Source organism: Fusarium oxysporum, chromosome 5 (genome assembly GCF_000149955.1).
Source record: "Fusarium oxysporum f. sp. lycopersici 4287 chromosome 5, whole genome shotgun sequence".
In the NCBI taxonomy this organism is placed as follows: domain Eukaryota; kingdom Fungi; phylum Ascomycota; class Sordariomycetes; order Hypocreales; family Nectriaceae; genus Fusarium; species Fusarium oxysporum.
Window position 1 is genome coordinate 1,128,942 of NC_030990.1, and position 27,380 is coordinate 1,156,321.

At 47.0% G+C, this 27,380-nt stretch overlaps 10 protein-coding genes and 2 non-coding genes across 13 annotated transcripts; 4 read left to right on the forward strand and 8 right to left on the reverse strand.

Moving 5' to 3' along the window:
• Window positions 1–187: 187 nt before the first annotated feature.
• Window positions 188–4,204, reverse strand: FOXG_01498 (uncharacterized protein). The gene is made up of 6 exons (XM_018378347.1): window positions 3,396–4,204; window positions 2,600–3,344; window positions 2,508–2,540; window positions 2,049–2,455; window positions 1,747–1,998; window positions 188–1,695 (listed from the first exon to the last, which is right to left on the reverse strand). Exons 1-6 carry the CDS (start codon window positions 3,908–3,910, stop codon window positions 705–707), a joined length of 2,943 nt encoding a protein of 980 aa, XP_018234253.1. The 5' UTR covers window positions 3,911–4,204; the 3' UTR covers window positions 188–704.
• A 194-nt stretch (window positions 4,205–4,398) lies between these two features.
• Window positions 4,399–5,053, reverse strand: FOXG_01499 (uncharacterized protein; the record flags this gene model as incomplete). The annotated part of the gene is made up of 2 exons (XM_018378348.1): window positions 4,399–4,627; window positions 4,683–5,053. 2 exons carry the CDS (start codon window positions 5,051–5,053, stop codon window positions 4,399–4,401), a joined length of 600 nt encoding a protein of 199 aa, XP_018234254.1.
• A 239-nt stretch (window positions 5,054–5,292) lies between these two features.
• FOXG_01500 (uncharacterized protein) lies at window positions 5,293–5,784 on the reverse strand (the record flags this gene model as incomplete). The annotated part of the gene is made up of 1 exon (XM_018378349.1): window positions 5,293–5,784. The coding sequence occupies one exon, from the start codon at window positions 5,782–5,784 to the stop codon at window positions 5,293–5,295; it is 492 nt and encodes a 163-aa protein (XP_018234255.1).
• Window positions 5,785–6,545: 761 nt separating this feature from the next.
• FOXG_01501 (uncharacterized protein) lies at window positions 6,546–12,629 on the forward strand. Of its 2 annotated transcripts, XM_018378350.1 has the most exons (4): window positions 6,546–7,398; window positions 7,447–11,332; window positions 11,387–11,860; window positions 11,972–12,629. In XM_018378350.1, the coding sequence occupies exons 1-4, from the start codon at window positions 6,974–6,976 to the stop codon at window positions 12,461–12,463; spliced, it is 5,277 nt and encodes a 1,758-aa protein (XP_018234256.1). In that variant the 5' UTR covers window positions 6,546–6,973; the 3' UTR covers window positions 12,464–12,629. The 2 variants fall into 2 exon arrangements, with proteins under 2 accessions (XP_018234256.1, XP_018234257.1); XM_018378351.1 differs by having other exon boundaries at window positions 7,447–11,860.
• Window positions 12,630–12,726: 97 nt separating this feature from the next.
• Window positions 12,727–12,816, forward strand: FOXG_18112. The gene has a single exon. It is a non-coding gene; the product is annotated as a tRNA-Arg (tRNA).
• A 112-nt stretch (window positions 12,817–12,928) lies between these two features.
• FOXG_18113 lies at window positions 12,929–13,002 on the reverse strand. Its single transcript has one exon. It is a non-coding gene; the product is annotated as a tRNA-Val (tRNA).
• A 54-nt stretch (window positions 13,003–13,056) lies between these two features.
• Window positions 13,057–16,756, reverse strand: FOXG_01502 (uncharacterized protein). The gene is made up of 5 exons (XM_018378352.1): window positions 15,824–16,756; window positions 15,523–15,779; window positions 14,903–15,478; window positions 14,321–14,858; window positions 13,057–14,274 (listed from the first exon to the last, which is right to left on the reverse strand). Exons 1-5 carry the CDS (start codon window positions 16,518–16,520, stop codon window positions 13,214–13,216), a joined length of 3,129 nt encoding a protein of 1,042 aa, XP_018234258.1. The 5' UTR covers window positions 16,521–16,756; the 3' UTR covers window positions 13,057–13,213.
• A 211-nt stretch (window positions 16,757–16,967) lies between these two features.
• On the reverse strand, window positions 16,968–18,302 carry FOXG_01503 (uncharacterized protein). Its single transcript, XM_018378353.1, has 3 exons — window positions 18,049–18,302; window positions 17,593–17,999; window positions 16,968–17,547 (listed from the first exon to the last, which is right to left on the reverse strand). The coding sequence occupies exons 1-3, from the start codon at window positions 18,149–18,151 to the stop codon at window positions 17,089–17,091; spliced, it is 969 nt and encodes a 322-aa protein (XP_018234259.1). The 5' UTR covers window positions 18,152–18,302; the 3' UTR covers window positions 16,968–17,088.
• A 250-nt stretch (window positions 18,303–18,552) lies between these two features.
• Window positions 18,553–20,118, reverse strand: FOXG_01504 (uncharacterized protein). Its single transcript, XM_018378354.1, has one exon. It carries the CDS (start codon window positions 19,855–19,857, stop codon window positions 18,685–18,687), a length of 1,173 nt encoding a protein of 390 aa, XP_018234260.1. The 5' UTR covers window positions 19,858–20,118; the 3' UTR covers window positions 18,553–18,684.
• Window positions 20,119–24,890: 4,772 nt separating this feature from the next.
• On the forward strand, window positions 24,891–24,983 carry FOXG_18114 (uncharacterized protein; the record flags this gene model as incomplete). Its single annotated transcript, XM_018398164.1, has 1 exon — window positions 24,891–24,983. The coding sequence occupies one exon, from the start codon at window positions 24,891–24,893 to the stop codon at window positions 24,981–24,983; it is 93 nt and encodes a 30-aa protein (XP_018234261.1).
• A 282-nt stretch (window positions 24,984–25,265) lies between these two features.
• Window positions 25,266–27,315, reverse strand: FOXG_01505 (uncharacterized protein). The gene is made up of 2 exons (XM_018378355.1): window positions 27,008–27,315; window positions 25,266–26,947 (listed from the first exon to the last, which is right to left on the reverse strand). Exons 1-2 carry the CDS (start codon window positions 27,128–27,130, stop codon window positions 26,273–26,275), a joined length of 798 nt encoding a protein of 265 aa, XP_018234262.1. The 5' UTR covers window positions 27,131–27,315; the 3' UTR covers window positions 25,266–26,272.
• FOXG_01506 (uncharacterized protein) lies at window positions 25,524–25,733 on the forward strand (the record flags this gene model as incomplete). The annotated part of the gene is made up of 1 exon (XM_018378356.1): window positions 25,524–25,733. The coding sequence occupies one exon, from the start codon at window positions 25,524–25,526 to the stop codon at window positions 25,731–25,733; it is 210 nt and encodes a 69-aa protein (XP_018234263.1).
• Window positions 27,316–27,380: the final 65 nt, after the last annotated feature.

Sequence of the window (27,380 nt, forward strand, 5' to 3'; positions counted from 1 at the left end):
ACAGATAAAATTTTCAGGCGGGCTATCTATTTACGTGAGTCACTGATATATGTTGTGCATGTACCAAAGTTTGTAGATTGCGGTGTTACTACAGACTCAAAGTTTACCTTTCATCACTGTTTAACTTTACACAAACTTCCAGCGCTGGAACCTCTTACACTCTTCCCATTAGATAGGCTATATCTATCTTCTGAACTATTACAATCGACCTTAGTGACACTACCAAAAAGTATCCGACACAAACAAAAGTTTGCAGATGGCGTTATCCTGTATCTAACTGCCTCACATAGCGGGTCTTATTTTCTACCCCCGCAGCCTGAAAACAGGTTGCCAGACTTGCATAATCCTGCGTTTCTGATACCTGTACGTCCAATGTGGTGTCCCTATCAACAATGCTGAGTTTGGACATCGGCCTAATGCCATGCTTTCTTACTCAAGTGATCATGCTCGTTTAGCCACCATCAGCTAGTCAGGCAAGCTGTTACACTGAAAATTTATACTCACATTGCCAAACGCAAATAGAAGTAATGCATAGTATATCAATCACTCGTGGATCCCACGTTCACCTCCCGCCGTCATTGCTTATATGAGAAAGCAGATGGGATTCGTATTACCCACGCCATGTAGTCGTACATGCTTGGGAAGGCTGAAACAAGGGCTCATTGCAACTATACCACGAGCAAAAGCAATGCGTAGACCATTAACTAGTCACTCGTCAAGTCAATAACCTCTGCAGCATGCTCAATCCTGCGCTTTTCTCCCGTGGCTGGTCGGCGAGAAAAACTTGCCTGACCAGTCTGGCCAGTGCAGAGTTTCTCAATCTTTTCAAAATCCGAGCCGAGCAGCGTCTTGAGTTCGTCCCCTTTAAATCGACTGAACTGTTCAACAAGACAGACTCTCCATTTCTGCCAGTCCTGCCGCTTCACGTCCTGAAGTCGAGTTGTCTTGGTCACAACCAAGGTATTGGGGTTCGTATCCCGCCGTGTTTCGTGTTTGCACCCTATGCCTGCTCTGTCCACTTGTTGATGGATATGCTGACGACGTTTTTTGTTTATTGCGAATCTCCCAGTCATTTCTGTTGGGTGATTGAGAAAACCGTTCACCCACTCGCAGTCTCTACAGTCACACTGGACGCTTGGGAGTGACCAATCTGTAGGCCTAGCAGGCTGTGGGCCAAGACAAACATCAAGTACGGCCTGGACAACAGCCGAGAAGAATTTCTGACATGATGGGGTGCTAAGAGGTATAGAATACTCATGAAGAAGTGGAATGATTGAACGCAGAAAAGGCAGCCAGAGCAGGTAGAGCTCTGGTCGTGGGAGCTTGCTGGCTTGCAATGTGACTTTGACCAAAAATTGATCCTTGAGATTATCCAACTCTGTGCTGACTTTGCAAAGCTTGGAGAAGAAGTCCTTCAAGGTCTCCCACGAGACTGCAGTCCCTATTTCACGTTTGGCTTGGGGCGGTACAGTTATCCAGGAGGGTCGACTTTTCTTTGCCTCCTCTTGGACAGCTTTTTCATCCCGCAGTAAAGTAAAGTCCTGTGAAGTGATCAAAAGCCGTGCCATAGTTCGGTAGAGCCGTATTCCTTCTTGGTGGGGAAGTTTGCCGTTGGTGCTCATGTTCATTAGTTGAGATAAGACCCTAAAGCCAAGTGCAGGAACTGAAAGCCTCTTCTCAAAAATGGGCACGACACTTTGCGTTCGTCAGCATCATAGACCCGACTAGGGGGTTGAAAGAACTCACCACTCCCTCAGGAACAGGATGGGGTCGTCGAAGTATAGCGCCATAGAAATTATGGAGGATCCATCATGTCTTGTGACATCTCTAGGGCCGTCGCCTTCAACAAAGGCGTGCAACATTTCACGAGTCCAGTCCATGATGGGCGCAGGCGTTGGAAGAGCATCGACGGCCAAGTCACGAGGTAGAGGAACCAAGTGAGAGATGGCTTGAAACTTGAGTCCTAGTTTATAAGGCTTAGTCAGTGCAACGGAGAGTCTGTTGTACGTTAACAAGGGATCTCAAACCATGCGTTGACCAAAACATACCCTCCTTTGATCTTGCTGAACCTCTCCATAGCCTTGTCTTCCCCGTCAGGCTTGATCATCCACTGCCTAAGAGAGGTAAACACGTTCGATGGCAGGATTTTGAACAGCTTAGCTATAATTTCATCGACAAGCTGATACTCTCGATGCCGTAGGGCGGCATTGACGACATTTGGCAATACAGACGCGTCCTCCAATTCAGTTTCTCTGCTCTCCATGTAAAGCAGCCCTGGCTCAACAAGATCCAACATTGCAGTGAGCAGGTGTTCTTGCACACTTGGCTGTAAACATTGCTGGGCCAGGTAGTTGATTGGGGCTTGAGGAAAACTCTGGGGTGTTGCGCCATGATAAGAAGAGTCAGACTGAGTGAGGAAATCGACAAGCGACTCGTGAGGAGCGAGAGCCACAGCCTATTCGAGCAATCAGAAATACTGAACGACGGGAGCAAAGAACGATACATACCCCTAGGCGATACCATTGAGTTGCCTGGGGACCCTGAATCACAAGTTAGTAAAACGAGGTTGGCAGCGATTCAATGGCGGGTCGATATATACATAGTTACCCATGTACCCTTCGTAATCTTCCTCACGAGGAGACATGTCTTCGAAAGCACACGGGTCCGTGATATTCTTGTCGTCAATGGTCATCTGCCCCGCAACAACTTTACCTTGTAAATCTCTAACTGTCTTGAGCCTGTAATCTGTCTCCAGAACCTCGTCGAGATAATGGAATTCCCCGTCATCCTCATCATCGTACTCCCCCGTCGCACCGCGATAGTTATACTGCAAGTCTGAAGGATCAAATTCCACATTACCCCTGTCCTCTTTCTCAAGTAATGCGAGAAAGATCGTGACAGGCAGTCCTTTACAGGCTTGTCGAAGAGCCGCGACCCTGGCTATGTCTGGCCCCTTAAGTGCCCGGTAAGAAATATTGTCTTCAGTATACTCGTGGTCCAGTACATGGTATACAAATGGGTTTTCCCGGGATGATGGATCCCGCGCAAGCCATCGTCTGATGCAATGACGGAGTGGTCGGAGCTCAGATCGCTTGAGAGCAGCAGATGGACGCGGCAAAGATTGATCAATAGCAAGGTTGTAGGTCAGAACCCAACGATAGCCCGAGGTGACGGGTAGGACCTCGTGATGCACATCCGAGTACCAGGCAGCACAGGAAGCCTCTTGCTTGGAAGAGCTGTACTTTACCTTCTCACCGCAGTGCTTGAGAACAACATCGCCACCAGTGTGCGGTGATGGCAGACTGACGACGAGTGTACCAAACATGCCTGGGATCTTTTCGGTGCTAATGGCATCATTACTTGATTTTCATAACCATGGAAGCATGGAGACAAACTCAGTATGTGCCTTGAACATGGCACCTTTCTCGTAGAGCAGCATTTTGTAGAGCTCGGCACGAATGGGCGTATTGATTCCCATCTTCTCAGCCACCATGTTGCACGTTTGTTTGAGAAGGCCGGGCCATTTCGACCAACCAATTGTGAATTGTGTTGGATCCAGCTCCCATGTATTTCGCACTGCAGTGTCGACAATAGTCTCGCTCCCTTTACCATAAGGTGCCTGGCGTGCCTGTGTGATAATCTGACGAGCATGAGCTTCACTAAGCGGTAGGGGAATAGCTCCAACGCCATTCACAGATATGTCGAAACTAGAAGGAATATCCAATTTTGTATTGAATGCAAAACTACCCTCGGAGTTAATGGCCTCAAGGAGCTTCATGAGATCAGTCGGGAAGTCCATTTTGAAGTCCAATGTGCTCAAGTCGCTGGCAACGCTTTGGTTGTCGTTGTCGTCATAATGGCCGGAGCCGGCGCCAGAGCCCGATGCACCACCAGCATGCACGGATGCCATCTTCTTTGGAAGCTATTGCGGCCGTTGAAATGGTGAAATCAGATGGACGCGTCGCGCTTTGGCTTGAAAGTTACTTGATACGGTAAATGTGGGAGACTGGCCAATGACGTATAGGGATGTTCGGTATAAGTCGAATGAAGCCTCAATAAACCTTGCATAACTCTTTGCTTTTTCGGTCGCATCAATGAAGAGAAGAACAGAGGTCAGACGCGACCAGTGATGAACTGGTTCAAACTTATGCTACAACTTTTGTGCTTTTTCATACTTGAAATGGGCCGTTCGAAGCTTCATTGCGCCATGACGTAAAAGTGAATGAGCAGGTACTTCCACGGTGTGAAGGGCTTGAGAATGTGACGTAGCCAGTCGGGAATAAGTATAGTACAGATTGATTACCTTACTTGGCGACCTTTAACATCCATCCATTCAAACAGAACAAGAAAAAAGAGGTGTAACAGTCGTGAGCCGTAGAGATCAGAAACCTCCAGAATTCATATCAATTCTTTGAAGAATTTATCCAACTTTGCCTTTTCATCATCCTTGGACAGGAAACTATTTTCATCTTTTGCACAATTCTCTTGCAGACACATGTACTTATTGGGGCCGATGTTTAGAGGCTTCTTAAACTCGAACATGGCGCTTATACCCGCCAGCTTGAGTCCGCATTCCGAGCAAAAGTCCCGTTCCTTTTTGTAAAATGCTTCAAGACCAAGCCCGCCCCTGCAAGAAAGTCAGCTTGATCAGCACATGGTTATCGAGACAAGCGGCCACTGACTCGTCGGCAACACAAAGATACTCCTGTGTCCCGAAAAGGGACAGGGCGTAATCTACTGTTGCGTCTAGCCCTAGAAGCCCTTCCAAAAGGTCTTCTTTGTAACAAGCTCTCGAAAAATCCAAAAAATATTGCCGAAGAGAAGAGCGGCATGACGATGAGCAGTATGATGCTGCTAGTGCTGGGTCCTTCAAATAAAGTCCGCTTTCTACCGAATCTCGACCGAGGACGAAAGGGCAGTCAATGTCTGTTGAGAGAGCTTGGCGACATTCTTCGTTAACGGACTCGGGGATTGTGCCGTTCCATGGCTTGTAAGCGGTAGCTGAGTGAGTTGTGAGAGTGAAGACTATGGACGTGAAGATTGGGAATCGCATGGTTACGAGTAATCGAGGAATAAGGAGAACGATTGACATATAAGAAGAGGGAATTGTGCTGAGAACGAGATCTCTCATGTGAGGTCAATGCATTGTTGGTCGAATGTCAAGATTACTGGATCGATCCACTCTTCATTTAAATTCTATACCAACGCTCCATGATGCTAACAACCAACAGCCAATACTCCATGCTCTCACAAACGCTATAAAAAATCACAAAGAAATACGGAGTAGGCAGCCTAATCACCTCCTCCACCACCGCCTCCGCCTCCTCCACCATCACCACCACCGCCGCTGCTTCCACCACTATCTCCTCCTCCGCTTCCTCCGCCCGAATTACTACATCCTCCTCCACTACTGCTGCCTCCATGATCTCCATGGCCTCCATAGCCATGACCGCCACTGCCTGAACCATCTTCTACTCCTCCCCATCCCCAATTCCCTCTATCCCTGTGCCCATGACCGTGACTGTTGCCAGCTGTGTCATCCGAGACTCCTCCATACATGTTTCCAACGGGATAGTTTCCACCATCAGTGGTAGCTGGGACATGGTATCTTCCCCATGGAGGCCCAGCAGAGCTTGCCTTGTTTGTAGGTGTTTTCTGTATATGTACTGGAGCTGTATAGGCGCGTCTTGGTATAGGTTCGTCAGGTGTTGGCTTTGACTTTTCAGTGTCTCTTTGCTTCTTCCGTCTTGGGAAATATTTGGTAAAAAGATCTTTAGGAGACATTGCAGTGGAATTGTGGTGATTGAGGACCAAAATATCGTATGAATTTGGGCGCGATGTTTGCCCTTTATACCTATCGAGACTCACTTACAAAACCGCCTCGGCTGTGTTGGTGCTAACTAAAATGGTATCCGTGGTGCCATCATCTTGACCTTCAGTCAAGTCGGGCGTCTTGCAGCCCATCTGACTCGGCTCAAACCGAACCGTCTTACGAGCTTCGAATATTCTAACCAAATGGAGAAAATAGCTTAAACAGAGCTTATGGTACTTTACTAATGCCTAAATGTTAGAAGTCGGTAAAGTAAGACATGCGATAGGATGAGACGAAGCTTATCCTTGTAATTTATGTATGCGCCGATATCGCTAATTCACGAGCTTGACTATGGAAGAACTTATAGGAGAGTCTCTTATTCTGTGAGCTATGTTCTGGGCTCTGTCCGTTCTTCTATAGTCAAGCTGAAAAGGACTCCACAGTTGATACCATGAGCTTTATGGTCCGCCGTAGAGCCGTTAGATACCTCTCTCCACTTCTTACCGCCCGGCTGATATCGACTTCTTGCTCAGCCCCAGGCTCCTCGATAAGCCAGACAAAAATGCCTGCTTTGGAAGAATGACGACACTTATTAGCTTGCTAGCGAGGCTGATTTCCTGGGTTGCGTAACGTGAAGAGAATGGTCAGTGTGGCCCGGGGCAGCTCGGCAGTTCGTTCATTGCCTTGCAAAGGTATAAGACACACACAAACTGCGATGCAAAGAACCTGAGTCTTGTACTGCAACAACACCTGTTTATTACAAGATAACAGCAAAAGTTTTAGAATTAAACTTAGGACTGACGGTACGACCCAACTCCATTACAGTCGCTGCGATTGTTATTGGGCCACAACTCTTCAATGCCATTGTATAGAATGTGGTTGGAATTATTTACTACTGTCCTTTTCTTAAGAATACACTTGGCCGGGGCATTGGCTGGCTTGGGTGGATAAAAACAGCCTGCCGCCTTAAAATGTATCTGGCGAATTGCAGAAGCTGTTACCGGCATCTGTTTCCGTATAAAAACAAAATCATGGGCTGTTATTGGAAAGCGCCTTACACAGCCGAACCTGAACAGGATACCTAGGACCACTACCTGAAAGACTTCTTCGCACTCTCCAACCTCACCTCAACAACCAAGTTTACAGCTACAACATAACAAAATGAGTACTTTACCGGTACTTAATATATCAAGCATAATTTTCCGTTATTCTGGCCTTGTCGGAAATCTCATAGCTATCTCTTCAGCAGCCCGTGTTCCGCCAGGAAGTCCCCCCTTGCGGTATATATATGATCAACTCCTTGCGATCCAGTCGGAATTACAAGATGGCCTCCTTTCTTTACAGGAGGAAAGAGCCCTATCGGCTGACAGAAACTTTACTACGATACTAAAATGCGCGAGAGCGTGTGCAAGGGACTGTGGTACTCTTCTTAAGGCTGCCGAGACAAATCTCGAGAGAGAGACTCAAAATGGGCAAGGGGGACAGTTCCTGCAGTTAGTTGATCAGCTGTTCGTGCCTTCATATTTTGGGAATCTTCAAGACTCGATCAATGAGTATACTCGACCAAGTACTCGCCACTTGGCGAAGTGAGTCAAACCAGTCTTCATTCTATTGATCCATACTAACATGGATAGCAACATCATATGCCATGTGCATGACCAATTGAGAGACATTGAAAACCGGTTAAGCGTTTCTCTGGGATGCAATGCTTTTGAAGAGCTCCAAAGGTCCACAGGCCTTGTTGACGCTCAACTCGGCCAAATTCCTTGCGGAACAGAGGCTTGGGATGAAGTCTGTGACAGACTGCAACACATATTGTTCAAACTTTACCACCTACAGACAGCAGTCCCAATGTTATGCGCCCTCAACTATAGCGAGAGATCACTTCGCCAGAGTAGGATCTCGACAGCTCTTAAGGGAACGTTCTCCTGGGTCTTTCAAGAACAAACAGACGATGTCATCAATGCTCAATCCTCGTTGCGTCGCTGGCTCACTTCAGATCAGAGCCTTTTTTGGGTCACAGGCAAATCATGTTCAGGGAAATCGACATTGATGAAATTTGTTTCTGAACATCAGGATACCCGGACCTTACTGCAGAAATGGGCTGGGCATAGGGAGCTATTGATCGTCAATCACTACTTTGATGCTATGGGTCTACCAATCCAGAGATCATTTGAGGGACTTCTGAGATCCCTCGTATTTGGAATTCTCAGTGCAAAGCCAAGTCTCTTGAAGAATTCGCCGTCGAGTCTTGTTTCAGCATCGAGCGCCCTGCCGGCAACTTTCAAATTCGGACATATATTCAGCTCCATAACGAAGAATGCTGTTCCAGTCAAAATGTGTTTCTTTATCGATGGGCTGGATGAATATGAGGGAGATCATGCAAGGCTTTGTCAACTGATAGAAGATGTGGCAGCCCTCTCCTATGCCAAAATCATTGTCTCTAGCAGACCACGGGGTGCATTTGAGGATTCATTCGGTAGTTCTACTGAAACCACACTATCTCTGGAAGAGGTCAATCGAGGTGATATCAACAAATACATCAAATTTCATTTGGAGGGAAGCCCTTTGCAAAAGAATAAGGACTGTTCGAAGTATAAGGATCTTGATCTCGAGTCCCTCAGTGCTCAAGCACAGGGGGACTTCCTCTGGGCTGTTTTGGTAACTCGTTTTCTCCTTGAGGATCCGTCTCCTTTGGCTGATGCCTACAACGGAGCAGAAAATGTTGAAGACATCCCCCACAACTTATCAGGCCTAGCAAAGATTGTGGCAGAATCCCCGAACTTACAGTGTTATGGAAAAGCTGCTGAGTATCTGACAATCGCTCGCGAAGCAAAACGATGCCTAGCTGCCGAAATTCTCTTCTTTCACAACCTCGACTTTGCCAATGATATGTACGCTTTTATGACACCAACGGACCTTTTATCGCCCCATGACGAAGATACAAAAGAACTACATCACCAGATTCGTCGTGACATCATGCAGACATGTAGAGGACTGCTGGAAGTTGTCGATGGCCAAGTTGTCTTCGTGCATCGAGCTGTTTTGGAATTGATACATTCCGAAGAGTTTTGTAACTTCTTACTCACAAAGGTTCGGAAAGGGTTCGATTCTGATCTCTCAGTCTTCAAAGCATCCGTTTCTTGGTTCAAGCGCAAACGTTTCAGGAGCGGCGAATTCGTCGACTTACAGCCAGAGCCTGCAGCGGTCAGTTTAACATATGTACAGAGCCTTTCAAAGTTTCATAAGAAATTAGGGAGTACCTTGCCGGATTTTCAGGATACATTCAATCACCCAGTCGACGTTTACTGGATGACAAAGGCTGTCAACATCCGAGGAGGCTTTCACAACGTATGCAAGCACGAAAGATGGCTGGATGTTATCAAAGACTTGGGATATAGCGACGATACTGCAGTATCAGTTTCAGACCCAGTCAAGAAGCTGTATAAGCGATGGCTTCATCCATACGAAGAGCACCTGCACCGAAAGAAGCTAGAAGAACACGACCCTATGAAAGATATTGAAGACCTTGTTGAGAGCTTGAGGAAGTGTCTTGAATACGCACGACGTTGCGATCAAAAGGAAAATACTGTCGCCACGACTTGGGCACTCCTTGACAACGTTGAAGAAAGTCTGTTGTCCATGACCGCGAGGAATCAATTCAACATATCGGATGTATCTATGGCAAGGGGCATTTACCGTCATCTTGTGATTGAATCCGGTATCCAGAGATACATCGCGAACAAACTCTGGGTTGATCCAGGATATTGTGATAACAAATATTCACAGAAGTACCGATCACCTCTATGTTCTGCGCTTGGAGCGGCACCACATAACCTTCATCCTGCGCATCTAAGTCCAGAGTCTATGGATAGATCACTCTTCAAATCTCTTCTTGCTCTTGGGCATGAGCCAAATAAGTTTCACCATACAGGGGAGACACCCTGGGTGTCTTTTGTGAATACCCATATTCCTAACACATTGTCCAATTCACCCCCGGGGCTCAACAAGATAAACATCAATTTGATAAATGAGATATCTATTCTCATGCTTGAACATGGGGCCAGGCCAGGGGATCATGTCGAACTTCTAGACAAGAAATCGAGGACGTGGAAAGTTCCAATTTGGTTCAAGTTCCTTATGCTGGCCCATTGGGTACCGGCTTTTCAACAAGCCACGTTCGAACGTGTTTTCAGCATGATGTTGGAGAGAACCCCAGATATTCCAGATTCCAGAGCTTTACTGGAACTCAAATCTGATGGCGAAACATATGAATGGATTCCTTTTCCATTATGGACAATCTGTGCTGACAATTTTGCACTACCTAACATCTCAGATTCTAGCCCATCTGATGCTGGGTTTGTATTCAGGATATTTGTAGGAAGCTGTGAAAAGAATCTGAATAACTTGGAAGTATCTGAAAGGTCTCGAAAATATCTTTCGAGTTACTTCCTTCCAGACTACCCGGAGCTTGGAAGACAAATACTGATGCTCATTCCCGGAAGTGACTCTAGGACGATAGGTTTCACAACAATCACCTCGGTCACGCGGGACGGAAACACAGAGAGCATTAGTGGTCGAAATTCTACGGTTGCGACTTCAATTGAGCTTCCAGAAGGTATCGAAGTTGAATCTCGTAAAGAAGGTGCAATGTGCAATGGTGCGAGAGCAGAGGTGGATGCAATCATTGACGAAGTTGGCTCGATTCAGTCAATTGACGAGGACATTCAGTCACACAACAGCAGCATTGCACGAACTCCAGGTATCATCGCCGCTGAGCGCCAAATTGGTGACTTGCTTTCCCGGCATCCGGATCTCCGCTTTATCATTGATGTATCCTCAGAACTTATGCCAAAGGAGAGGCTCGAGCGCAATATTCGGAGATCACTCAAGCATTTGTATCTGAAACTCAGAGAACAGACGGAAAAGCACATCGAAATCCAGGTTTTGACAACTCGAATGCTTAAAGGGCGAGGTTCAAGGACTAGAATCTCAAAAAGAACTGTCGATGGCGAGTTAGCATCCCCATCTCCAAGGAATAGCAACGAAGAAGACGAAGAAATCCGGCCGAGCTTCCGGAAGGATCGAGCTTATCTCAACAATTGGATATTAAAAACGGAACTGTCTGCGAGACCAGATGAAAAGCCTCAGCAGCCAGCAGATGCGGCTGATGATACCAAGCTGACAGAAAGTGACGACGACATGTGTGAAGAAAGAGAGAGTGATTCAGAAGAATTCCAAGCAGTTCAAGTCGCAGAAGAATTTCTCATGAAGGGACCTCCTTTTCAGGCGTTCTTGGCACATCTTGGACTCTCATTATTACCTGATACTCTCAGACAGGTCATGCAATTAGCTGCCTGGGATACCATTGAACTGATCAATACTCCGGCTGAAGTTTCAATTTCTGATCAAATCAAAACTTCCGTGGAGAAGCTGACCGGCAGCCCCTGGGATTGGTGGCCACTCAAACCGCCGGAGGTACCTTTGCGAAGGGGCTATGTACGAATGAACTGGGCTTGCGTGAGTTACTACGAGTATAAGACACTTTCTATGTAACCTCCTGACTAGAAATAGCATTGCGGTAAGCCGTTTTGGGTACATATTACTTCTTCTCAGGCACAAATTATTGAGAGAATGGTCAAGAACCCCACCACGTTCGCTGAAGACCATTGCAAGGCCACTCATGCCAGGCGAAATACCTTCCAGAGGGTCACGGCATGGTTCAAATGGAACTCTGGAACCCTTTTGCCTGTTTCGACTCCAGTATCCCAAGATAGTCAACAACCGTCTGGTGTGGGCGGCAATAACCGAATCCAACAGGGGGTCGCTACTACAGAGCAGAACAACATCCCGCCAGTGACTATTGATGATTTAAGGATCTTATTTGGAGTACCAATGGGGCTTAAGACGCTACATGTGATCCCAATCCCGGTCAATCAACCAGACAGCAACGTTTTTCCACAATTGAAGGCTGAGTATAGAAGAATGCGAGGCCGATGGAGAGCTTGGTTCTCTTTCTGGCAGCTCAGTCACTGCAATTTCGTTAAGGTAGGTGCATGTTCCTATGAAGTTTACATTCTCATATGTCAAATGCTTCAAATTGATCTTCCAACACATATCAATAACATGTTCTGGTAATATCCATTGACAATTCATTAGTTTGAGAGCATTGCCCGTAACATTGTTGTTGCTTGTGGCCAAGATCTGCCAAAAGCGAGCGACCTGGACTACGATTATACACCAAAGCCACCTCAAGCATCAATACCACCTGTTCATCCACATATCTTTGAAGCTGCATTCAACAGCTGCACTGGGGGTAAATGCCGAAACCCCTCTCCCTTTCACGACTGCTATGAATTTGAAGAAACGACCTACATAAAGCGAATTCCGAAGAAAAAGACACCACTTTCTCCGGGAGCGATTGACATGCCTATTTGGGGGCTCGAGGCCCGGCATTGCATCTCGTGCTTTCACGTCATAATATACCACTTGCTTATTCTGGTTCCTCCTTTTGTGTTGTGGGGATGGTGGATGAGTAGGCATCCCGATGACATACAGAGCGCATCTGTTCCCATGACTATTGTTTTGGCAATGATTTCTATGTTTTGGAGTGCTACTGGAATTATGAAGCAATTTCGTGGCGAGCCATAGTTCTATAGATGGGTAAATCTGAAGATCTATGCTGAACTTATGACTTACGGATATGAAAACACGGCTGCTGATGATGGAACTGTTTCATATAAGATATCTACAGAGCATAGAGGACCCTGCTCTTAACCGAACGGGAGAATAGAAATTTATTGCATGCTATGTTCGAGCTGCAGCTACTACAAACTTGGCCCCTCCTGGATACTGTCCTTCTCGTTTGGAGAATGAGAATCGTAACAGATACGACTCAGACATGAACAAGATCAGGCCGCGTGGCCTAATGGCTAAGGCGCTAGATTTCGGTCTTCAGCAACTGATCCCTCTAGAGATTCCAGGTTCGACTCCTGGCGTGGTCGATTGACACAGCTGATCCAGTTTCTTTTTGCGGTCCTCTGCTCCTGTAGGGAAGAGGAGCAATATATTTTTTTTTCACTTGATGCAAAATAAGAGATAGAATGAGCAAAAATGTGGTTCCGCCCGGGATCGAACCGGGGACCTTCTCGGTGTTAACGAGATGCCATAACCAACTAGACCACGGAACCTGTGATCATCGAGATTAATCTCTTGGCGATTGCTGGTGGGGGCTTCACTATTGAGCTCCAAGTTCCCGATACCACCGTGTATTCGGAAAATAGGCAGACCATTTTGTTCACCTGGTAGTTAACATAGTCACTGATCCAATATTGAAGGAACATACGTCTATTCATACCCATACCATACGCCTGCCCATGATATTAGACGCCTCTCGTCTTACTAAAACGAGTTACCAATGTCATCCCAATCAAAGTTATCCATGTCCTGAGTATCGAATCCTTCAAACATGGCAGCATCCCCTGAAGGATCCAAGCTTCCTCCATCATTGGCAGATCCAAGTCCCAGGTCAGATGGTACACCACCCATACTGACATCAAGAGTCAAGTTATCGACAGACATATTGTCACCCTGGACACCTGAAGCCGCAGCAGCCATGGCATCTCCAAGTGCAGCGGTGTCACCATCGAGGTTGAGAGACATCTCTGCAGTTTGGAGAATTCCTGGAGGCTGGGGGATGATCATCTGTGCTTCGACACGACGATGTAGACGTACAACGATCTCAGCGAGTGCTGGGTCTTTCTTTTGGAGTTTCCTACAGCCTTCAGCTTCGACTTTGAGAAGGTCACGAAGACTACGCTGACGCTGGACCGGTGGAAGCATGTTTCCGTTTGCATCGACAACTGCAGGGGCATCTTTCGCAGCGTCAGGTGCACAGATCAACGAGATAGCCACGTCGTAGACAATACTGGCACTCCCAGCCTCTGTGTGTTGTCGAATCTCCTCCAAGATAACGTGCAATACTCGTTTGGGGCCCATTATCTTCAAAGCAGCCAAGATTTGTCGATGGGTATAAGAAGTCGGCATACTGTTCATAGCGGGATGAATGCTCCAGTGGACAAGACCTTGGATGGTAAGTTTGATGGCACTAGAGAGACCAGTAGGAGGTGTAACAGTCCAAGACTCGAGCTCATTGAGGTCAGTCCCTCCTGTCCGGCGTGACAAGGGGATGCTATCCTTGAGAGTCCGCAAAAGAGGTTCAATGTCTTGATTCTTGGGATCTCGACGTTGGTATGTTCGTAAAGCATGCTCCAAAGGCTTTGCAATGAGGTTTTTGACGGATGAAAGCATTGTGCTTGCTTCTCCCGAGATGGAACTTGGAAGGAGGATGAGCTGCAAAATCTTTATGATGGACTTTTGTTCCTTTTGGTCGATCCAGAGATAGTCCGCCAGGAATCTAATCGCCGGCACAAGAGATGGCAATAAGAAGGTATCCACAAGGTCTGCCTGGTTGTCAGTATAAATCGCTTAATTGGCAATGGCACTCACATTCTATGCCTCCCTTGAGGCTTTCGTCGTTGAGATAGCCATGCGTGTATGCAACCACAATGCTCTGGAATAGAGGCGCCACAACAAGATAAAACTCTTGCGGGGGGCAAGATGACATTAACTCGTCACCAAGGCCACCGGCCTCAGTATCAAATAGTCCATGAATCCATCCGTTGAGATGATCATTCTCCCTTTGAGTGAGCTCATTACATTGTCGTCCAATATGTCCCCTGCCAATAATCTTAGCAACCCAAGAGTCAGGGCTGGCGATGCCAATGTCCACTGCGTTTAGGTTATACCGATAGGTGAAAGCCAAAACCAGCAGTAGAACGGCACCAAACTCCTCGTACACAGGCTGATACTCTTCTTGATCATCTTCGTAACGCCAGTTATCAAGCAGTTGACACAGGGGTTCAAGGATGTTCGGAAGCTTCTCAAACAGAAGAATGACGTCTAATGACTGTGGTTTTGCAGCAAGTTGACTGCATAATACTTTCAACGACATCGTTTCCTTACTATGACATGATTGCCGTAGCACCTATAGCTGTTAGAAGTAAACAATCGACGAATGAAGGCACTTACCTCAACAAGTGCTTGGCATACTGCACCGACATTGCCGTCCATCTTGTCGAGTTCCCGAACGAGCCCCTGAATCTTTTCGGTATCAGACAAACAGTCTTGCACAAGCTTATCTTTGGAATGCTTCTGTAAAGATGGTTCGTAGGAAAGAGATATTTCTCCCAAAATCCTCTCCACGTGCTCCCTTTGCACGAGGCCATGCAGTACACATGCAGCGCAAAACTCTTCCCTAATACTTTCCGTATAAGGGTTGTTGTTTCTAGACTCGTCAAACATGAGTGACGCCGTAGGAAACAGGCTTGTATCCACATGGCTCAGTGCCTCCGTGATGCAGAATTCAGCCGATGTGCCTGGGAAGCCAGGGGGCAACAGCTGATACAGAAGTATAGGAACTTTGTTGATCAAGAATGATCTCAAAAGATGGGCGTCTTTCTGTCCCTCATTGCGGAAAACCGCGTTGGCCAAGATATCAAACGACGCGAGAATCAGGTCGATGGCACTGGATTGAATATCTCCTTGATACTTGTTGCTCATGTATGAAAACAAAGCATGGTCATCTAAAAGAGGACGTGCAATAAGCTAACAAATTAGTATAGCCATAAACCCAGGGACATTAGTCTTACCGCAGCGTTTAGATAGATGTACAATCCTGCCCGAGTGTTGCTGACTGGAATCTCTGCTACAACAAAATTGTCCAGGCCAACAGCTGAATCCAGAAGTTCGTCCATAGCAGCATTAGTAGCTTGCTTCTTCTTATCGGCGGGATCAGAGCTGGCAAGGATCTCCGTTCGAAACTGCTCGAGCTTGTCTGTTATTTGCGGCACGAGCTGTAACGTTGGCACAAAGCTTGCCAAGCTTGCAGACATTTCTTTCCGGACGTCTGTACTAGTCAGCATGAGTACAATTGAGGGGCAATTGTATTACCTTTGGCAATTGGTTTGCTCACAGCTCCTACAAGGATATCGTTCTCGCACATCCGCAGTAACAGTGCGACCAGAGCTGCCCTCGACGACTCCATCTCATCCCGTACCTGGGCTGTGTGCAATTGCTCAAGCATATCAGCTGCAAAAGCAGTAGTGAAAAGCACCATCAATTTAGAAATAATCCTTGTCATATCCAATGCCGTTTTTGAATCTCGTATGGCTTTGCCTTCTACTACGGACTTGGTAATCCCGTAGAAAAGTACCTCTTCAGCCCAGTAAGAGCTCTTCCATCGAGTAACCTGCTGTTTCTGTTCATCCTTTTCTTTATCATCGCTTTGTTCGGTCTCCTTTTCGGTCTCCTTGCCGTCATTGGCGTTCGGTTGTTGTGCATATGCATGTAAAGACGAGTATTTGTATAGCGCTTTCAGTATTGATGGTGCATCCACGTAGCCGAGCCTTGTGAGTACTTGTAAATATGGAGGGATTCGAGGGTCGAGACTATTATCGTTTGATGGTTGAGGACGAAGAAAGAAATCGGCGACGAGGGCGGGAGGTAGAGGATGTTGATCATGGACGAGTCGAACATAATTCTCGAACTTCTCTGTATCGAGACGTTGAGAGATACAGCGTGCGACGAATTGAGACCAGTATTCTATGGCCGAGCGCATCGCTTCTGCGGCTGCTGCGCGAGAGTCCATGGCGAAGGGATATTCGTATCGATGATTAAATGGTTGGTCGCGAGATCGATCGATGAACAAAGGAGCCTTGGATCGCGTCCATAAGGTGATCCTTCAGGAAAGACGCCCGTCTATTCAATTAGGCGTCAATATACCAAGAAATTCCAAAACAAATGTATTATAGTGGCGGAGATTTGCTCTCCCAGCGTCGGCGCATAAACTTATGTGGATGTAAAGCTTGAGCTGTCGCGGAGTCGATGGCCTTGGTGTTGACTTTGGTGGGACTCACTTTGGCGCGGATTTGTTCCGCGCTGAATAAGACTGGCAGGACCATCAACTTGGACAAATCCAATCGCCATAAACTACCAAAATATTAATAGAAATTACATTATTACTGAGTCTTTCATATTATGTTATTACTTCTGACTACCTTACCTATAAGTACCGCGTCCTAGAAGGCTAACAGTCGTTGAAAGGTGAATGCACATTAATGGGACCATTACCACTACCTTTATGGCTGAGATCTGTAGTTCATATACCACATATTGAGCTGCCCAAATTCTATCCAGCAAAGCGGTTAATTCTGATCCTACACTTTCTTTGTTACGCCAGGCTCAATCTCTTCCAAAATACTAATCAACTCCTCCCAGACCTTTCTGCACATATCCTCCCCCTCATCTCCCTGCATAATCTTGGGTAGTTCATGAAAAGCGCCATTAGACATAAACTTCCCGTTCAAACTCTCATCTGCAAACGCTCCAGCCAGTAAGGCACGGGATCCCACCTCCGGAGTTCGTCCAAAAAGTGCAAGAAGGCCTTTAAATATAAGATTGAATGGCCAGGGCGTGTTATCGAAGAGTGGTGTGCTACAGAAGCCAGGATGTACGCCGTTGACGACGATATAGCCTTTCCCAGATGCTTCAATAGCTTTGGCGAGTTGGGTCATGAATATGAGTTGAACTAGTTTTGTCTTGCTGTAGTGTTCAAGGACGCTTGGCTGCTCATCAAGAGCTTTGATAAAATTTGGCTCTTGTACAGGAAGGCGGCCCTAGTATAGTCAGTGTATATTCATGGTCGTTCACGGAGGACTCACCTCAAATGCAGCGTCAGAAGACACAATCACAATGTGTGGAATAATGTTGAACCTGTTCGACGTCTGTCTCAAAGCAGGGAGAACAAGAAGCGTAAGTAGAGCCGTCGAGATAACATTGATGCTCATCATGGACTCATGACCTTCGATAAGCTCACGCTTAAAGACAAGAAGACCTGCATTGTTAATAAAGACGTCCAGTCGGTCTAACTTGTTGACACGATCTGCAAACTCGCGAATACTATCGTGTGACGCGAGATCCAAGTGCCAGACCTCGACGACATTTTGTTTTCCAGTTGTCTCTTCAATGTCTTTCTTTGCATGGTCACCTTTCTCAAGACTGCGACATGCAAGGATGACTTTAGCAGCACTGAGTTGGGTAAAGTGTCGCGCTGCCTCGAGAGCAATCCCTTGGAAATTGTTAGAGGCAGGCAATGAAAGAAGTGAGGATTCAATTACCGCCGTTTCCGCCAGTGATGATGACTACTTTGTCTGTGCAATCTTCCTCTTGCGATGGTATTGTAGTGAATTTGCCATGGATCATATTCAACAAGAACGACATTTTGGTCAGTTGACGCTGATCGAAGCGAATGCCAAGACAAAACAAAATGAGAGTGTAGTTCAATTGGTTGATATTGGAGCCGATCGTATCTGTAAGTATGATGGATCGTTCTGTCAAATGAGATGATGAAGCAGTGAGATTCAGATGTTGCTGCTGACGAATTGTCTGACAGGTCAATTTCAGCCGAAGATTGGCTACATTGGTCCCCTGTCTGGACATAACCACTCACTGAACACAAGTTGCACCGTTACATGTTGCTAAATAAGGTAGTTTCTACTCTTTTGGGAGCCGAAAACAGGGTAGATTCGAGCTCTAGACATCTGTCATACTATATGAACAATATTCGCTTGATAGACAGCGCTTCAATGCTCAGCGATTGTTAACTGAATAAAGACTTCATCGCTGGCAATCCATGGGTTACATTTTGTTTCAGTAATTATTAATTAAATATGAAATCTATAGAATGATAAAAACACAGGGGAATCTCAACACTAAACAAATACCTGGATATCACAACACCTCAAGCAACAACCCTACTTCTCAAAAACCGTCATCATAGTCCTCTTACCAGCCGCCCAACCATCAGCATAATCAGTACCCAGATATCGTCCCTTGACCCACCAGATCATGATGCTAAACAGCTTCATGGTACCCATCTGGCCAGTCGCCCGGCTTCGACCAAGGGTCACAGCAAACATTGGCTTATTGGCAGGAGTATACTCAGGAATTTCGCCGCCATCGAGGTGAGTGGGAAGATTCTTGAAAAGATGTTGTGCCTGTTTGTCCGCCATGCCGAGCTGCGAGTTCTCGAGGTTGCCAGCATCTCCGATGACGAAGATGTTCTTTTGGCCCTCAACTTTAAGATGGGTGGTCTGCTTGACGTAGCCGTTGCTGTCGAGAAGGTTCTTGGGAACGAATTCGGTATTGGGAATGGTGCCAGTAGCAGGGAGATAAGCATTTGCGGTTATCTTCTTGGTCGTTCCGTCGGCGGAGCGAACCTCGAGGATGGTATCTGATCCTGAGGGTGTTGCACTGATGACAGTTGTCTTGGGCATTGTCTTGACCTTGAGCTTCTTGAGCTCCTTGAGGGTCTGCTTGCGAACTCCATCTGTCGCGGGGGGCGCAAGAGGCAGATCGTCAGAGTAGATGAAGATAACCTCCTTGGTTCCGTGCTGAGAGTACTCAAAGCCGAGCTCACCGGCAGTCTCGGAGCCAGTAAGACCACCACCAGAAACAACAATAGTCTTGGCCTTGCTGATCTGATCTTGGATTTCATGCAACTTCGCCTTGGTAGCTTCAGTAGATCCGATATCCTTCCAGATCAGACCATCCCTCGTTCTCGAGCCAGTAGCAATGACAAGAGTGTGGTAGTTGACCTCACGAACAGTAGCACTGCTGTTGAGCTCAACACTGACAAGGTTGGAAGTAGTGTCAAGAGAAATAGCCTTGCCCTGAATCCACTCAAACTTGTCGGAAGGGTAAGTGCTGAAGGTAGGTTCCAAGGGAATGATAACCTTGTCGTCGGAGATTTGGCCGGGGACGACGACACGAGGCATGGCGACAGGCCAGTGGAAGTGAGTATTGGGTGAAATGACGACCATCTTGAGATCTTTGCGCTTCATGACTTGGTTGACCATTGTTTGACGGATCACCGGAAGGGCGGCAGGGCCTGCACCTAGGACCACGATGGTCTTGACGTCTGCCATTGTGGTGGGATTGAGTTGTTGTTGTCGAGGAATTAGTTCTTTGTATAAAGATGCAATTGCAGTACTGCTTAAACGTAGTCGTAATGTGAGTGAAGATGCTTGATTCAGAACAGGTCGTAACTCTCTACCTATATACAAAACGCAATCCAACTACCCTCCATCCCTTGCTTTCTCAGCGGATTAGAAACCAACAATTACCAGTTACCGCGCGCACAAGCCCCCGTGTGAAAAAACAATAAGGTTAAAAGGGCATTGCATTTCTGCCCCTGTTTAGATTAGAAAGACCAAAAGCCGCGCGCGCGGCAGATGTTGCGGAGCTGGTGCGAAATGATTGATAGACCCATAAATAAAGGCTGTTGACCAATAGCATTGCTTAACGCGGGTTCTCCCCTCTGCCGCCGGGGGGCTCGGAGACTTAAATGCGCTGTGGCTTTGGCTTTGTCAGTGGATTAGATAACTCGGCGACGGGTTCTATTAAGACGCCGAAAATATTGAATTTTAATTATCGCGACAATGAGACAATCTGCATGTGTCACTCTGAAGCTCTGGTAAATATACCGTTGACATAGTTTCTATCGCAGCAAGTGAAAGTAATCAGCAATTGAGACATGTATAGAGCGCTCAGAACCTTTACAGAACCTTGACAACTACAGAGAATGAGAGTTCTTCATCAATTAGATTTAGACCCTGCATGCTAAGTTCAAGTCGGTTGGCAGCTGGCGCACAGCCAATGAATGCCTAGGCCAAGGACCCTGGCTGCTGAACAGGGAAACTTGGCTTCATGGCCCACCTCATGCCAACAACTTTAAATCAACAGACGAATAATAGCAATAAAACAATTCGTGATTGAATGCTGGATATCATATCAACCACGCTGGTGTTTAGTAGAGAGATATACCATATAACTCCAAGAATTACAGTATTATTGGTAATCCAGTTCCTGAATTCCAAATGCGAACATATCATCGATGCTCTAGGTTAGGCGAGCCAATTTTCCAACATCGTTTTGGTATCAACTCAAAATATCACCTATCAACAACATCCCCGTGATAGATATATTCAACATCTACTTTTAACCTACAGTCTGTGTTGCAATTATATAGCTGCGATGAATAGTGTATGGCTCTTATTGTCTCGTGGCCGTAGTTCCTTTTAGGCCAACAAACTTGACCAACTCTTGTGAACTTCAAGCGAATATCCAGCTAGAGATACTAAACATGTTATAATGTAGTGGATGATAGATGGAGCCAAGAGGAGCAATACTTCTTCATGAAGCTATCGACCTTGATAAGATCATCGAACAAAATTGCACGTCATGATCGTGATCTCCTCACTCGTCAATTTCAATTGTCGTCATTTCCTCTCTTGTCCTGACGCTTATGAGGAGGTGTTGACGATTTGTTAATCTAGCATTGCCAGTCACTGTGGGTATAATGAAGATGCCGAGAAAGTCGCCACAGCTGTTCATCGAGATGGTTTTCGTTATAATACCCCCTATGACAACAACAACCGTTATGGTACTTGATCTCGATGCTGCGCAATGACTTGTCATACCCTACAGCGTCACCAACCTAGTAAAGCGGCCCGAAAACAAATATCAGAATGGAGATAATGTTATCGAGATCCTGTACAACGGCCGTGTATGGTGACGATGGGTTGCTGACTCTGTTCGATATGACCCATCTCAGCTTGCATGGCTAGCATGGGTAACCCTCAACGTAATGCCAACTGAGATCACGTAGTAAAAGCAACCGAGTCGACACCACGGTGACATATCCCTTGTCCTTCTGCCGTCACGAACTGGTCGACAGGGGATACTGAAACTTTGTCGGGAAGAAAAAACCCCAGGGTGTGGTGGTGCGGCTCAAACGTCATACCCTGAGAGGCGCTGTAATATGATGCAAAACTTCGCCGCAAGGCAACCACTCCACCGTCGCTTTGACCGGGGATCGTAAGCAACATACCAAAGTGAGAATTGGCAGGCAGAAGTGATATGAAGTTATTGTTTGTTGAGATTGCGTAGTTGATTACTCCTTATGGAGATAGGAGGGATTGGTAGAGGACTTCGAGGGAACTCCCAACTTTGTAGACCAACTATCTCACGTGAATGACTTCCCTTCGCGATTTTTATGGCCACTGCCATGCGCACAGTCCATCCAATTGCAATTATCAGCTCGAGGAATTGATCAAGCCACCGGGCTAATATCGAAACGTGCAATGGCTAGTATTCCTGACTGTTTCATCGGGGGCCATCTCAGGTCAACCAACCTGGAGCGGAGCCATCTTGCATCACATAAAACCTTATGTCATCTTTTCAGACGACGTCAAAACAAACATCAAAAGCAAGGATGCGGTGTGGGCTCTAGACGAGGGTCAGGGGACCCATTCAAGCTAGGAAAACATCGATGGATCAAGGTTTAGAACGGCAAAAGAATCTCTCCAAGTGACAGAAGTTCTTTCGTAGGTGGCATTGATGATTTTCGTATCGACAAACAGAGTTGGAAATGCAGTGTCGTCATCACCTGCCACAACGGCTGATCAGAGGCGACAGTACTAAGGAGATGCCCTTTTCAGTATCGACTCTGCTGTAAGGGGTCCAAAGGGCTGAGATTTGGAGAGTGCCGTCCAGACCTCGAGATCACAGGCTTCTGTTTGGCCCAAAATCAAGGCCAAGAAGCCGTTTGGCAGCACAAGCTTGTGGGGCATAAAGTGAGGCTCTAAGAGAGGTTTTGACGTCTGTGACAAGCTGAAGATAGCTTCAGGCAAGGAACCAACAAAAAAGATTGACGTCGAACGCAGCCTTTTCGTTTGGCTGTCCCTGGTTGGCTAATGACGCAAATGGCATGGAATGTCGGTGATATCTCTAGCCTTGTGGGTTAAGGATAATCTCTGCAGCCCGCCGCTCTGGCCTGCTCATGACGCTGGTGCTCCCTAGACGTGCAGCGTATAACAGAGGCGAAACGGTGCTGAGGCGAGATATGACGGTGTACGGTAGCATTCTGCATCTTCCTCTCAGGAGCCTCAAATCAATCCTGGGAGTCTCCGTTTTCCCTTTTTCCTTTTCCTGTTGCGGAGAAAACGAAAATGACCCCTGTAAGAGGTGACATCAGCAAGCGACTCTTTAGCGTGGCGGCTGAGTGACCTCATTGGCGCACCTGGTTCCTGACAGAGGTCCATGCATGCCGTCATTGGCCCACTTGACTCTCGACTACAATTTCCCCTTTCTCTACTGGTTGAGCGGCACAGCACACAGTGTTGAATCCTCGCCATGATGACTTGATACTGTGTTGACAATCCGACGTAATAGCAAATTTCTCTCCGTTTCTACACGACTTAGTCCGTTTCCGTGGCGGGTAAAGGAGTACCAGAATGCACAAGGGGTTGCACTCTTATTGAGTGCCGACGTCAACAGATGATTCATACCGGGGTGTGTTCTACAACCTCTTGAAGATTCAGGGCCTTTCATGTGTGATCATATCTCATCTATTCGGTGTGATGTTCACCGAGATAAAATCGGGGAAAGTGGGAATAACCTCGCTTCAAAAACTTTGTTTAGACATAGAGTAACATCTGCTGGTCATCAACAGAGCAAGGCTTTTCAAGGTTTTCGGTGCGTGATCAACCGGGTATGGGGAAATCAGCCGCCAAGAGGGAATTTGGGTTTTGGCCCATGGGATTGTCCCAGATTTCCCATAGTGTTGGGCCGATATTCCCGTCTAAATTCCCTCACTCAGAATGGATCCTGGATAGTGATGTGCGCCTCCCGAGAGCATATCGGACTCTCCCCACATTGATGCTACATGTTTGAGCCTCAAAGATTATCTCTGCCATGAGACCCAATGAAATCTGAAACTTGTGGCTCTCGATATACGCCAGTGCTTGTCGACCTCGAGATCTCAGGCACTTTGCTTGAGGCTTTTGTCAATTTGGAGTAATCCCGCTCTGATCTCTGGGACTAGCTCACTAGAGAGCTGCACCAGAGTCGGAAGAATGCCAGCCCGAGAGCTGCAGTGATGATCCCTGTAATTTGGCTCTTAAGGGTCCTGTCTTGGCAAAATAGTCCAGGGCCTGGGCGAACCGTTGCTGCGTTCAAACACGCACCCGCTCTATGAAGCTCGTGGTCCCTGGCGTGGTCTCATGGTCTCGGAGCTGAACAATCATTCAGTGGACTGTTGGGTAACAAGCGGGCGCAGTTTGCGGTAAACTTTGTTTCCTCAATGGCACAGGCTTCCATTTCGCATTGTCTCTTCGTAAGAGGGGTTATTTGTCGTAACAACACATGTTTCTCAGGCCATGATGCCTCCGCATGCATCATTGCCCCGTCTTTTGGCTTGAGCTTCGAGACATGACTTCCAATCACCCACCACCATAGTCGAGCAATGATGCACGAGATGACTTCAGTGCCGGGACCGGATCAGCAGGGTCTTTCTGTATTTGCGCTGTACCCCATGCCACTCACGATTGATGCGAGTTAAGCTCTTTGCATTGGTGCAGGGATTTGTTGATCAACAAAGAGCGGAGTGGAATACAGTAACGGTCGTACTGTAAATTATCTCATTCCTGCACGTAGCCTCACCTCTCGGAAGCTCTGAATGAAAAAAGTGGCGATAGGGACAGGACCCTGAACAATGGATTTGAGCGAATCATAGAAGACTTCGTCAGGGTGCAGGGATAAACCGACGATCTCTCCGAAGCTTACAGCGAGCTCCAGTAGGGAATCGTCAAGCTACGCCATTTACATGCGCTAGAGGACGTCTATCTCTGACGATCAGTCGCTCATGATGGCATTACATTGGCCTGAGCGGACTATTGAGCCCCTCTTTTTCGTTGTGCTCTAGGGACATTTCCCGCTTTCAGAAGAGGAGAGGAGAGGAGAGGTCAAGTTTGTCTTGTGCTTGTTGATGGTATCACGGTTGGAAGATGTAAAAGAGTACTTGAGACCCTGACCCAAGTGATAGAATACTTGGACAAATTTGGAATAGTTTATAATAATTCATGAAGATTACCGCTTTTTGTATAAGCTGAAGAGGATCATGAAGTACCTGACCTTCCTTATTTTCGCACCCTCATCAAAGGTCTCAGGTCTTTTGGCTTTCCTTGGGACGGGTATGACATCCAGGCTATGAAGTGTGTGTGAGAGAGACAGACACAGAGAGGAAAAAGAAGGGTCCATCCATGATGATGATGGGCTACGGTGCCACTCGCACCACCACACACCCACTTACAGGCGCTAACATCGGATGCCACACCCCATTACACAAGACGAATCCACTGTGACTGCATTTTCAAGGGACCTGGGGGTGGAGACTTCAGGTCTGGTGGGCTTGGACTTTGGGCTTGGGCTTGCAGGTACCCAGCCCGCTCCGCTCCTCTCCTTCTCGGCACTGCTGATGTGCATTCTCGGGCTGTAGAGTTTGTGGTATAATAAGACCCTGACATCCCCTCTCGATTTTGCTTCTCATCATCAATCAATACAACAACAATCACAACAACTTCAGCTACTCTTCAGCCTCATTTATAAACTCTCCCCTTTCAAGCCGGCGTTTACCACTAGCCTATTCAATTCAACAATTCGACTCACTTGCTTCAGTCGATAATTCATCACTCATCACGCAACTCAACCTCGTCTCAATCCACTTACACAAACACCACAAAACACCTTCATCATGCCCGCTCGATCAGACTACGGCTCCGTCTCCATGTCCATGTCTCCCCCTCCTCCTACAAACCTCTCAAGCTACTCCCGCTTCATGCACGACCACACAAAGCGTCAGATGGAGGCTTCCGGTGCTAGCCCACCCCCAACCAACGCTACTGCTCAGCGCGCCCGTTCGTCTGGCATGACAAACGGCCACACAAGCCCCAACTACTCATAAATTATGACGAGAATACGGCAATTCTAGAACTCCACTCCTATCATGAGTTCTACTTTCACTTTTTTGTCGTTCTGCCTTGGCTGTTGGGGCATGACATCAATCGCGACGTCAATGGTGGCGAAGCTGCCCCAGCCCCTTCTGAGCCAGGGCCTCATCATCACACTTCTCTCATGAAACAACACATTATTTACGGCGTACTGGTGCCTAAAAAGTTCATTTTTATATGACGAAATGGCCTATTTTCAAAGTTCTTTTCTTTACAAGCAAACACGACATGCAAGGCGTTTATGGTCGAGGGTTTATGAGTTGCGAGAGTAGCACTGTGACATAGCGGGAACAGGGACACACAGACATTAGTGGAGGAAAGAGAATATAGCATTTAGCTATTTGCTACGACTAGCGGAATGATATATGAACGAATTATCTGATCAATACTTTTTCTCTTGATGTTGAATTGAACATAATGTGACCCTATGCTTGCGCCAAAATCCATGATCGTCATTACAATTAATTATTTAATTTTCCCTTTGTCCTTTCCCTCATGACGATTTCTTTTTGAGTCCCAGAGCAGCTGCATGGTCCTTCTTCTTCTTAACCGCCCTCTTAAAGGTTGGCGCTGGGGCTTGCGGCTCAATAGATGTTTCTTCTGGTTCGGCAACCTTCGCAGAGCTCTCTACCTGAGCTCGTGCCGCAGCGAATGCCGCCTTGGCAGCTTCTTCATCTTCCTTTTCCTGTCGTTCTCTCTCTTCGTCTTCTGTTCGTACGATAGTATCTACAAAATCCACACCTTCTTTCTCGGATCGGTTGATGCGAGCGTTTCTGTGTCGGATTTCGTCCAAGGCATCGGCAGCGGCCATTTCTCGTTGAGCATCCTGGTTCTTGGCTTCCAGCTCTTCCATCTTGTCCAATTCTTCCTCGCCCGCGGCTTCTGCTTCCTCTTTCTCCAACCTGTCCAGACGTTGTTCGACGCTCTCTTCCTCAGCCGCGCGATTCCTCCACGGCTCATTGTTCCTCACCGCTCCACTGACAACAACGTAGTCTTGGTTCTTTGGGTCGGTCTTGATGATGATCTCCGAGCTGCAGGATGAACAACGGAAACTGAGCTTAACGATCTGTATTCCTAGGTACTTTTCGTCCGGCGGAGTCTCCTTGCGAGCGTTCTTCTTCAAACCGCGATTTGAGAAGGCGCCGCATCGTGTGCATCGCATAGTAAACTAGAGAGGGGTATTAGCTTTGGTTACTATCTTACAGGACTTTGGTGGGTCAAGACGTACTGGACACATTATGCGAACCTGCTGAATGCGAGGTCCAGCGTTCTTGGGACCACGACGACGCTGAAGAGCGCTCGGGTCAAAGTCGGGAGGGTAGTATTTCTGTAGTACTTTGCGTTCCGACATCGTGGGCGAATTCGGAGAGTGGGTATTTCAAGTAAGGCTCAGTTATATGCGGAAGCGCGCTTGTAGATTAAAGTAGCTGGCGGTGGCAGAGCCAGATTCGTGCTGTGTGAATGATCGATCGTGAAGATTGAAGTTTTGGAGTTGAACAGTCGCAGAGTGTAGCTAATAATAGCGGGGCTAGCTGGCTGAATAATGCAAAGACAACCAATCAGCTCGTGTCGCGCTTCAGCGGGCTCCCAAGGTAAGGAAG

Coding starts and splice junctions, on each gene's coding strand:
- FOXG_01498 (XM_018378347.1), bottom strand. CDS start 3,910: ATGGCATCCGTGCATGCTGGTGGTGCATCGGGCTCTGGCGCCGGCTCC. Junction 3,345..3,395: donor ATGTTCAAGGCACATACTGA/GTTTGTCTCCAT, acceptor TGATGCCATTAG/CACCGAAAAGATCCCAGGCA. Junction 2,541..2,599: donor AAGGGTACATGGGTAACTAT/GTATATATCGAC, acceptor CTTGTGATTCAG/GGTCCCCAGGCAACTCAATG.
- FOXG_01501 (XM_018378350.1), top strand. CDS start 6,974: ATGAGTACTTTACCGGTACTTAATATATCAAGCATAATTTTCCGTTAT. Junction 7,399..7,446: donor AGTACTCGCCACTTGGCGAA/GTGAGTCAAACC, acceptor TAACATGGATAG/CAACATCATATGCCATGTGC. Junction 11,861..11,971: donor GTCACTGCAATTTCGTTAAG/GTAGGTGCATGT, acceptor ACAATTCATTAG/TTTGAGAGCATTGCCCGTAA.
- FOXG_01502 (XM_018378352.1), bottom strand. CDS start 16,520: ATGGACTCTCGCGCAGCAGCCGCAGAAGCGATGCGCTCGGCCATAGAA. Junction 15,780..15,823: donor GAGCAAACCAATTGCCAAAG/GTAATACAATTG, acceptor TGACTAGTACAG/ACGTCCGGAAAGAAATGTCT. Junction 15,479..15,522: donor ACATCTATCTAAACGCTGCG/GTAAGACTAATG, acceptor CTAATTTGTTAG/CTTATTGCACGTCCTCTTTT.
- FOXG_01503 (XM_018378353.1), bottom strand. CDS start 18,151: ATGTCGTTCTTGTTGAATATGATCCATGGCAAATTCACTACAATACCA. Junction 18,000..18,048: donor CATCACTGGCGGAAACGGCG/GTAATTGAATCC, acceptor ACAATTTCCAAG/GGATTGCTCTCGAGGCAGCG. Junction 17,548..17,592: donor CTTCTGACGCTGCATTTGAG/GTGAGTCCTCCG, acceptor TGACTATACTAG/GGCCGCCTTCCTGTACAAGA.
- FOXG_01504 (XM_018378354.1), bottom strand. CDS start 19,857: ATGGCAGACGTCAAGACCATCGTGGTCCTAGGTGCAGGCCCTGCCGCC.
- FOXG_01505 (XM_018378355.1), bottom strand. CDS start 27,130: ATGTCGGAACGCAAAGTACTACAGAAATACTACCCTCCCGACTTTGAC. Junction 26,948..27,007: donor AGGTTCGCATAATGTGTCCA/GTACGTCTTGAC, acceptor ACCCCTCTCTAG/TTTACTATGCGATGCACACG.